The 10,611-nt window shown below is 50.7% G+C and overlaps 1 protein-coding gene across 1 annotated transcript; it reads left to right on the top strand.

Annotated features, from left to right (window-relative positions):
- Positions 1 to 319: 319 nt before the first annotated feature.
- On the top strand, positions 320 to 9,244 carry LOC118696679 (gametocyte-specific factor 1-like). Its single transcript, XM_036398940.2, has 7 exons — positions 320 to 680; positions 2,637 to 2,734; positions 4,635 to 4,761; positions 5,379 to 5,465; positions 6,104 to 6,164; positions 7,361 to 7,441; positions 8,143 to 9,244. Exons 1-7 carry the CDS (start codon positions 659 to 661, stop codon positions 8,192 to 8,194), a joined length of 528 nt encoding a protein of 175 aa, XP_036254833.1. The 5' UTR covers positions 320 to 658; the 3' UTR covers positions 8,195 to 9,244.
- Positions 9,245 to 10,611: the final 1,367 nt, after the last annotated feature.

Below are 10,611 nucleotides of genomic sequence, written 5' to 3'. Positions count from 1 at the left end.
AAGCCTAGACTCGTTCTATCTAAATGGGCTCATTTCTGTGCCGAGCATTCCCCAACATTGATTTCTGTGCTGAACATTCCCCAACATTGATTTCTGTGCCGAGCATTCCCCAACATTGATTTCTGTGCCGAACATTCCCCAACACCTCGGGGCGGTTCCAGGGTCCCGGCCCGGGTTGGGGCCCAGCGGCGGCTCCAGGCCCGGCCGCCCTCGATGGCGCCGCGCGCGCGGCGTTGCCCCGGCAACCGCGGCTGGGCGGGACAGGCGAGAGCGGCCCCACAGCCGAACCCCACAACCGACCCCGAGGCGGACTCGGATCCACAACCGACTCCAAGTCGTGTTCGGACCCACAGCCAGCCCCACAACCAACCCCGAGGTGGACTCGGATCCACAACCACCCCCACAGCCAACCCCGAGGTGAACTCGGACCCACAGCCGGCCCCACACCCACCCCCGTAGCCAGCCTTGAGGCGGGCTCAAACCCAAAGCCGACTCCGCACCCGCCCCCGCAGCCGGCCCGGAGACAGCCTCGGACCCAGAGGCGACTCCACACTCCGCCCCCACAACCAAGCCCGAGGCAGACTCGGCCCCCACAGCCGACTCCACGCTTCGCCCCAGAGCGGATCCAGCCCCAGAGCGGACCCCAGCCGGCCCCGCCATGGAGCTCGAGGAGGACTTCGGTGAGGCTCGAGGCTTGGCTGGGGAGGGACGGGGAAAGCGCCCGTCGGTCGGTGCGGGCATGGCCGGGACAACACCGGCGTCACTGGGGTCTGTTCCCCCTGGGGCCGGGTTTGTCCCCCACCCCGGGCCATGTCTGTCCCCTCTCGGCCCGAGTCCGTCCCCATGCCCTGTGCCCGAGCCGGGCGGGCTCTCTCCCGGTGATTCCAGCTCGGGTCGCCCCACCAGGTGCAGCTGGTGCGGGTGCAGAATTTGACTGAATAAAGCGACTTTGTTTTGTCTGGTTCGAGCGTGGCTTGCCCCGGTGTCTCCCGGCTCAGCCGCTCCAGGCGGTTTTGGGATCCGTTTCAATGCAGGCGCAAGGATCTCCCAGCACGTGGCATTGCTGTGGTGCTGCCTTTGGTGGTTTCAGCCGTGTATAAATTACGGCTGCTTGGCTGCCTCAGCTGCTCCTGTGCTGCCGAGGGCTCTGCTCTTCCTCTGCTGCTCCTCTCTGCCCCCTTTCCCTTCACTGGCAACGCATTTGGTCTTGTGGGGCGCCAGTTCAGAGAGAGAAGTTATTGGAAAAATCTCTAACAAGTAGTGTTTAGCCTTGTGAATTCCTTAAACAGACAGTGCTTAATCCTGTATTTCCATATATCGGTGATTAACATGCACTAGTGGGTATCTTAGCTGTGAGAATAAAGACTGCGTGCCTGATAAAGGGTGTAACTTGGCCAGACCCCATAGCTGGAATGCGTTCAAGGAGAAGAAACCCTCCTCAGAAGGGAGCAGGGGATGTTTGCAGGAGCATCCCCCACGTAGCCAGTGCTGAAAAAAAATGAATGCTCCTTTCTCATACTGAAATAACAGAGTGCTTAATTTTTCACGTTTTCGGTGACAAAGCCACTTGTGATTGCTCTTCCAGGGGCAGCTGGGCCAATGCAAAGCCAGGTGCTGTAATTCCCCCGAGTGGGCTCTTGAGGTGAGAGGTGCTCAGAGGCAGCAGCACTGCACAGCCCAGGTGGAGACAAGGATCCTGTCTGTCCCTTCTTTTTCCAAGTTCCTCTTAGCCTGAATTCTGCTCGTTGGGACTTCTGGAACAGCATTTTAACAGCTGCCAGGCTGGGGCCTGATGGAGCCACGTGTGTGAGAGAGAAGAGCAGAGGCAGTGCCCAGAGCTGGGTTAGCTCCTGCATAATGAAATCCTAAATGTGCTGAAAGCTCCTGCAGCAAGAGTGGCAGAGCAGAAAGGATGGGAGCAGCCCAGGCTGCTTGGTGTGTACCCCACAGGCAGTACTGGGGCCTTGTGTCTCCTCCTGGCTGCCCCTCTTCCTCACTGGGAATATGCATATTTATTAATATTTATATTTTAATTTATTTTACAGACAATTATGTATGCATGCATTCACGCTGCTTCATATTCAACGTTTGTTCCTCAGTGTTTTTGCTGCTTTAGTAAGGCCTCAACTCCTAAATAATTACATGATTAAAAGCTTCAGAGTCACATGGACCGTGTTAGGCACACTGTTACCTCCAGAATGTAACTCAGTTCCTTCACATTCTGCTTCCAGCAAAACAAGCTGTTGATGGAAAAAAGATTTGGTTTAGCTGCTGGAGGTGCTGGTGGATGTGCCATGATCCCACTGATCCTCCTCCAGGAGAGCTGGGAAGTGCTGCTGGTTTTTCCTTGGAGTAAGAGTGGTTGCCTCCCTATTAAGGTAACCTAAAGAGTTATTACACTCACTGGTGCTGACTCTCCTCTGTTTTAACTAATGTCCCACTTATGAGAGCTTCAAGTTTAATTAATTTGGTTATGCAAAGCAGGTGCCTGCCTTAATGAATGGTTTCAAACTAAGAGCAACTGGTTGAACTCCCTCAGACCACAGCCCTGATGTGATGCTGTGGGGTTTTCCCCAGTGTGTGAGTGATTCTCATCTTCCTAACCAGATGCTCTTCCCTGTTCTCTGTTCCACCAGATATGCTGGATCCAGAGAGGTTAATCCAGTGCCCTTTGGTTAAACACCATTGGATCAGAGCACGGAGGTTTCCCTATCACCTGGTGAAGTGTAAGGAGGTGAGTTGGACAGGCAGTGACTGAGTGACTCTGTGCTTCCCTGGGTTCCTGCCTTTCCTGACAGTAGCCCTGTTTAACTTTTATTTCATAGAACTTGAGGATTTGATTAGTGACAGCTTCAGGCACACAGGAATTCACCTGGGACCGTGTTCACAGGGGTCTGAGGATGAGGGGAGAGATGAGGATCTGACTCCATGTTTCAGAAGGCTGATTTATTATTTTATGATATATATTCTATTAGAACTATACTAAAAGAATAGAAGAAAGGATTTCATCAGAAGGCTGGCTAAGAATAGAAAAAGAAGGAATGATAACAAAGGTTTGTGTCTCAGACAGAGAGTCCGAGCCAGCTGACTGTGATTGGCCATTAATTAGAAACAACCACATGAGCCAAATCCCAGGTGCACCTGGTGCATTCCACAGCAGCAGATAACCATTGGTTACATTTTGTTCCTGAAGCTTCTCATCTTCCCAGGAGGAAAAATCCTAAGGAAAGGATTTTTCATAAAAGATGTCTGTGACATTCACCCATTCACAGTCTGGCTCTGTTGGAAGGAGACAGAGATCCTTCATGGTTAGGTCAGGGAGGAGACTCTGGTCTCTTCCAGCAGCTCACAGGGAGGCCATATTCTTTTTTCCACTTTCAGGATGAGGTGGGACAATGATCATCAAGCAGATAAAGCCAGTGTCTAAGTAACTAGCAGAAGAGCTTGGGGATTGTCACTGGTCCCTCTGAAGATGCCACAGTGTGTTATTTGCAGTGGCAGGGGTGGAGATTGTCCCTCTTGCTTGGGACAAGTTTGTTGAGTTTCCTTTGCATCCCTTATGCATAAAATCCAATTAACACTTCCACCCAGCTCAGTGCTCTGTACAGAACACAGCCCTGACCCAAATGGGGACACTGCAAGCAGAACAAGTTGGATTTCTTGGCTGAAACTGTTTAAGAATCATGGAATCACAGGATGGTTTGGGTTGCAAGGGACCTGAAAGCCACCCCTGCCATGGCAGGGACTGCCCCAGGCTGCTCCAAGCCCCGTCCCACCTGGCCTTTGGCACTGCCAGGGATCCAGGGGCAGCCCCAGCTGCTCTGGGCACCCTTTGCCAGGGCCTGATCACCCTCCCAGGGAGGAATTCCTTCCCAATATCCCACCTAACCCTGCCCCCTGGCAGAGGGCAGCCCCTCACTCGTGCCAGGTGACAGCAGGGATGGACACCTATGGACATGGCAGCCCTGGCTGTACCAGGCAGGGAGTGCCAGGGGCCCTGGGTGTGCTGAGGGCAGGGATCAGCAGTGGTGCAGCCTTGGGTGTGGGTCTAATCCCTGCCCAGCAGAGCCAGGCAAGCACTGGTCCAGTGCCAGAGCTGGGGTTTTCCCAGTGAGGCTCTGTCCCTTGAAGGAGATCATTTACTGTAGTGACAGCTGAGCTCTGCCACTAGAACTGGTGCCTGCCATCATGGAAATGCAGGTGGAGTGCTGCCAGCTCCCTGGTTCTTCTGAAAGGCTCACAGCATTTCTCTGCCTGTGTGCCCAGTTAGTTAAAATACACCTGAAGGGTTTGGATTTGCCTGATGTCCCTCCCTTACTGGTTTTAAAATGGTTTCATTTGTGCTTTAAGCCATGCAGTCAGTATCACCTGCACTGCAGGGAACTGTAGGGAGTTTGCTGAAGGTCTGTTCCATTTCAGTCAGGATGGCTCAGTTTCTGGGAATGGAAGAAAATTCTTTTTCATTTCCCCTTTTGTATTTAGTGAGTGTCTAACCAATACATTGCAATTTCTTGTTCATTTTTGTATTTTTCAAAGCAACACCACGAACATCCCAGTCTTTTTTTCCTATGTATCAACAAGAGGTAAGTGAATTTGACAGATGTGGCACATAATTTTGGTTTTCCCTTGTCCAGAGCAACCCTGAAATTGCAAAGAAATTGGCCACATGTCCCTTCAACGCTCGTCACCTGGTTCCTCAGGCTGACCTCAGCAACCACATCATGAAGTGCAATGACAAAGCCTTTGTGGAGCAAGATGTGGGTAAGAGACCCCCTGTGCACCCTGGGGACTGAGGTGTCCTCATGGAATAACCCAAAAGTGGGAGGCAAATGGTTGTCTGTAGTTTTATGTGACACAGCAGCTTTGGGGAAACTTGATCTTATTTGCTTGGCTTTATGGGGCAGTTTCTTGGGGATATGGCAGCTGCTCTGGGTAGGCTTTGCATGTATTTTGTTACCAGGCTTGTTGAATGGGAAGGTTTTACCCAAAACCATGCAGGAAATGTCTCTGGAAGGAGGAGTGGGATGCATTAATGCCACAAGGATGGGCTGCTCCTCTTGCAGAGCTGATCTCCCTTTGACTCTTGCACACCACAGGGCACAGTTTTCTGTCTTCTGAAGAGATGCACAGGCAGTGATGCCTGCATCCATGTCAGCAGGTTTCCTCTTCACTCCAGAATTCCTGCTCAGAGTTCCAGGGAGCAGAGTCTTCTCTTTTTCATTAAAAAAAAAAAAAACAATTTTGAAGTTGCTGCATTTCAGCTGTCCCCAATCTATTTGCTTTGGATGGGGCTTGCTCTAAAGCCCAGAGGTGTTTTACAGGTTTAGCCAAAGTGTTTAATGGATTTAAGGGTCACTGTGTTTTCTCTCTTCCTGAAGTGTGCCGGTCCTCTGAGTCCTCACAGGAGCAGCTGAATAATGGGAGCACATGGCAGGCACCTCCAAGTGCTGAAGACTGGGAAACAGGTGAGGAACTTGCCCCTCTGCTGCCTCTCCCTGGACAGTGTGAGCCCAGGAGTGCTCAGGGCTGCCTTGTAGGACACTTTGCTTCTGCTCCTTCCTATGAACATGGATCTCTGCACCCAGCAGGGTTGGCTTGCTATAGGGAGCAATCCAAAATGCCTTCCAGAAGAGATTTCCAAGCATCCCTTGCTCCCATAAGAGCTTTTGTGCCTTATGTGTGGTGATAGCAATGGAAACGTGTTCCTCAGTGAAGCAGACACATTCCTCATAGGTCAACTTTGCCTCCCTCTTGAACATGTGAAAATATGACTGAGATATTCCTGATCACCCAATCCCTGAATGGTTTGGCTTGGATGGCACCTTAAAGCTGATCTCATTCCATGGCCTGGGACACCTTCCACTGTCCCAGGCTGCTCCAAGTCCCATCCAGCCTGGCCTTTGGCACTTCCAGGGATCCAGGGGCAGCCCCAGCTGCTCTGGCACCCTATGCCAGGGCCTGCCCACCCTCCCAGGGAACAATTGCTGCTCAAAATCCCATCCAGCCCTGCCCTCTGGCAGTGGGAAGCCATTTAAGGCACTGATCTGATGGTGGTTTCTGGGGTTTCTTAGTTCTGAGCCACAACATCTGCTCTCTTTCACAGACTTGCTGGAGGGATCTGAGTCTACTTTTGTGTGGGGTGTGATCAACTCTGCCATGAACAGGTAGGGAATGCAAGTCTGATTCTTACATCAGTTTTGTTGATACAAATATTGCAGCTGTCTCCCAGCCTCACCTTGATGGAGCTGCCTTTGCTGCTGTAGAGCCCTGGGAGGAAATGCTGCTGGTTCAGTGTGTCCTCCTTCCTCACATGGCCTGGATCAGAGCAGGAAACCCTCAGGAGCACTGATACTGCTCCTGCATGCCTGTGGCAGGCTGCTCTTCCTGCCCATGGCCTGTGTTCAGGGACTGATGGATGGCTGGGCAATGTGCAGGGAGAAAGGTTGTCCCTTTGAGTCCTTGGGAGATCCCTTGTGAGCTCCTTCCTCCTGGGGCCTGGTAGCTGTGCTGGAGTTGGGCTCTGTGTCAGTAGAATCCTCCCCTTGTGGCCTTTCCAAAGGGTGGCCAGAGTTTGGGGCAGGGGGAACAAGGAGCTCAGGAACAGGAAGGGGCTGCCCTGGCTGGCAAAGTGCTTTAAGGTTTATTTAATAGGTTTATTTAACAGGTTCATTTACAGTCCAGCAATAATCCTGCCCCAGCAGCTCTGAGTTCTGTGGGAGCTCTTCCACAGGGGCTGACAGCAGCACTGCCTGGTTCCACCTGAGAGACTCCTTACAAAACCTTTGAGTGTTCAGAGCTCTCCAGCTCTCCTCAGCACCACCAGCAGGGTGGCACAGAGTAATGGTTGCCTCCTCATGCCAGGTCTCACCAGCTCTTGGAGATCTATTTCACACCCAAGATAGCTCAGCTACCTTAGAAAACATAAAATCAGCAGGATGGCTTCTGTGGTAGTGTTGGAAACAAAAAGGTTTTAATAAAAGGCAAAATAACAAAACTCTTTGCAGAGAAAAACTGATCCAGGTGCAAGAGGTTCTTGCTGCTGCTAAAACACCTCACAAAAGCAATTTAGTTCCTTGGTTCTCTTCTTTTTCTAGTGAATTACTTAGGTGGGACTTCTTGGCTCCTGTCAATTGGCTCTCCTTCAGTTGGAGGTGAAGTCCCCCAGGTCCTATGAGGTGTCTTTTTCACCTAATTGAAGAGAGAAACTTCTGGGCTTTTTTCCTTTTAAGGGGACAAAGGATAGTTTTGTCACTCCATCAAGAGGAAACACATTCCTGTAGCACAGCACCATCCCCCAGGGCCTTGCTGCAGTAAAATGCATGAATGTGAGCCAGAAGTAACCAAATTCACTCAATTCCAGCCCCATCAGTGACCAGAACAACTCATTGCCCTCCCGGATGCGGCCCCCCGAGACCCTCCCATACAGTGTGTCTGCAGGCCTGTGAGTACTGAGCTCCTGAAACCTCTGTGGCAGCACTTGGTGGAGGGGAACAGAGCAGCTGCTGAGGGAATTGCTGCTCAGATCATCCTCTGTGTCCTTCTTTGAGGCATCCTCTCTGTTTCCTTGCTCCATTCCTGTGGCCCAGGTTAGGCAGAGCTGTTTCCTGGCCACGTTGGCTCTGCCTCTCCAAACACAGCATCCCCATTATCCCCTTTCACCCCCACCCTGCCCTGACTTAAACTAAATTGTTCCTTTGCTTTGTGCTCTGGTTACTGTCAGGCCCAGCTAAGTCAGAGCTGAGGTGAAACTGGGTCCTTAAACCAGCACCAGTGGGGGGAAAAAGTACCAAATTCCATCTGGGGGAGGGAGAGAAGGAGCTCTAATGCTGAAATCAAAGATTTTAATTTGCCTTTAGCAGCAAAGCAACAGCTTTGAGGAATGATTGTCCTGGTTCCCACTGGGAGCAACTAAACCTGGTGCTCTCAGGGCACTGCAGGCACAGCTCCTGCACAGCCAGGGACTGCAATTCCACAGTGTTGGGCTGAGTCTGGCAAACCAAACTGAAATGTCCCTTTTAGACAAGCCTTGTTGCCAAGGGAGCAAGTGCTGCCTCTGCAGAGGCCACTGTCCCTTGGGGGAGTGGGGGAAGTTGTTGTATCTTTGTCCATCTGATGCAAAAAATTGAATTTTGTCCTTTCCAGAATTCGGAGTATTAGTTCCTCCCCTTGGAGTGTAGTTTTGCCCCAGCAGTGAGTGTCTCCCTGGTTTGGACAGAAGAGCTCCTGCAGAAGACAGACATGCTCTGGACCTGATGGCAGGACTCTCTACACCTGGCTTTTGTTGCCTGATATATTTCTTGTAATATTTGAATATGTGGAACTGTCCTTGGTTAGCAGATGTTTCCCCCAATTTGTTTTAAAAGTTACCCTCACCTTTATTTGGTGAATTTTGTTACTGTTTTTGAAAAAAATAGACTGATAAATGTACACAGAAACCTTCCTAGCCCAAGCCTGGGTCATGGTGGCTCCTGTGAACAGGAAAAACATCACAATTGCCAAGTCTCTGTTTTTTGTAACAAGAAAACTTAAAAGTATTTTACTGTGCATGCACATCTTGTTTTTATTTTGTTGGGGTCTGAGTTTGTCCACTCAGAGTATGACAAGCATTCAGGTTGGGTTTTAAACTGTGTTGTCGTTTGCAGAGACTGCTTTGAGAGCATCCTGACCTTGACTTTTGCACCTTCACACCTTCAGCTTTGCCTTTGTCCCCTTGGGCCTTACCTTTGTCTCTTGTGTGTGAGGGACTTCCCCAGGCAGACCTTAACAGAGAATCCTCTGCAAAGTCCTTGCATTACACACAACTCCAAACAGGGGAAGTTTCAGGAGGACACTGAGGTGCTTTTTCCAGTTTCCATTCGAGTTCTGCAGTTTTCTAATGCTTGAAACGTGTTTGAGAGCTCTCAGGTACCTGTTCTGTATTGGGGGAGAAAGGGAGTAGGAATGGTTTAAATCAGTAAAAATGCATGTTTGGGACTGAAAATGTTCAGATCAAGCAGTCTATTTCTAAACATGCAAAGTACAATATGGGATCTGAATATACAACCATAAAGAATTAAGAACCAGACATGATGTTTGTCTAGAAAGAGATTAATGCCTTCATAAAGACTGGATTTCCACCATCTGTATACTACCACTAAAAAATAATACACATTGACTTGAATGTGCAAAATTAATATTCTTGTAAGTTCTGTCAACTTATGTCAAGGTTCTTGTTAGCAATTTAGAATAAAAATGTTTTAAATTTCCTGCAGCTGCTTTTCTTTGGAGTCAGTAAGTGCTGACATGGGAAGCTCTTGGTGAGACCAATCCCAGCTCCACCTGTTGCATTCCACAGCAGCAGATAACCATTGGTTACATTTCATTTCTGAGGCCTCTCAGCTTCTCAGGAGAAAATAATCCAAGCAAAAGGATTTTTCATAAAACAGGTCTGTGACAGTGCCCTCTCCTTGGCCATTCTGTGCTGACCTCTATCCTTACCATGTCCTGTTCCATCTGTGCCTTGGCTTTCCTGACCCCATCCCCACACACCCAATGCAGACATCCCATAATGACCCAACGCAGCAGCTCCTTTTTGCTGTGTCCAGCACAGCCAAGGGCTCTGGCAATATTCCTGCCCTGTATTTGCAGCTCCAGGGTAATTTCCAGTCCTGCTGGGCTTTAATTCCTGCTGCCCCTTTCCAGACATGCATAGGACTCTGATCCCTCTGCTCCCCTTCCTTTCTCTTGGCCCTTCCCCTCCCCAAGCCAAGGCACAAAGATTTCCAAGAGGGGTGGAACAGGAGCCCAACAATGCTGGGGGGGAAGAGGGAATCTCCATGCCAGGATTTTCTGGGACTGGGGAATCTCCATGCCAGAATTCCCTGGGATTGGGGAATCTCCATGCCAGGATTCCCTGGGACTGGGGAATCTCCATGCCAGGATTCCCTGGGACTGGGGAATCTCCATGCCAGGATTCTCCTGGACTGGGGAATCTCCATGCCAGGATTCCCTGGGACTGGGGAATCTCCATGCCAGGATTCTCCTGGACTGGGGAATCTCCATGCCAGGATTCCCTGGGACTGGGGAATCTCCATGCCAGGATTCCCTGGGACTGGAACATCTCCATGCCAGGATTCTCTGGGATTGGGACATCTCCATGCCAGGATTCCCTGGGACTGGAACATCTCCATGCCAGGATTCCCTGGGACTGGAACATCTCCATGCCAGGATTCCCTGGGACTGGGGAATCTCCATGCCAGGATTCTCCTGGACTGGGGAATCTCCATGCCAGGATTCCCTGGGACTGGGACATCTCCATGCCAGGATTCTCTGGGACTGGGTTATCTCCATGCCAGGGAGCCCCATACCAGAATTCCCTGGGACTGGGGAATCTCCATGCCAGGATTCCTTGGGACTGGGACATCTCCATGCCAGGAATTTCCATGCCAGGATTCCCCTGGGGTACAGAGCTCATCACCCACGGACCTTGTGGAGAGAAAGTGAGGCAGGAGCAGGGAGCTGACAGAGCTTTTCCCTTTACCCACAACACCTTCACCTTTTATGGCCTGGGAAGAGATATTTTCCTCCTCCAGCTGAGAATTCCAGCCCTGGGCAGTGTCACCATGGGCTTCT

This window comes from Molothrus ater, chromosome 27, assembly GCF_012460135.2.
Source record: "Molothrus ater isolate BHLD 08-10-18 breed brown headed cowbird chromosome 27, BPBGC_Mater_1.1, whole genome shotgun sequence".
Taxonomy (NCBI): Eukaryota; Metazoa; Chordata; class Aves; order Passeriformes; family Icteridae; genus Molothrus; species Molothrus ater.
Note: the sequence above shows the minus strand (reverse complement) of the source record. Positions and strands in the feature narration are given on the sequence as shown.

What these genes read in the sequence shown, in the direction of transcription:
- LOC118696679 (XM_036398940.2), top strand. Translation starts at nt 659, where the DNA reads ATGGAGCTCGAGGAGGACTTCG. An exon ending in GGAGCTCGAGGAGGACTTCG is followed by an intron (nt 681 to 2,636) that starts GTGAGGCTCGAG and finishes CTGTTCCACCAG; the next exon opens with ATATGCTGGATCCAGAGAGG. An exon ending in ACCTGGTGAAGTGTAAGGAG is followed by an intron (nt 2,735 to 4,634) that starts GTGAGTTGGACA and finishes TCCCTTGTCCAG; the next exon opens with AGCAACCCTGAAATTGCAAA.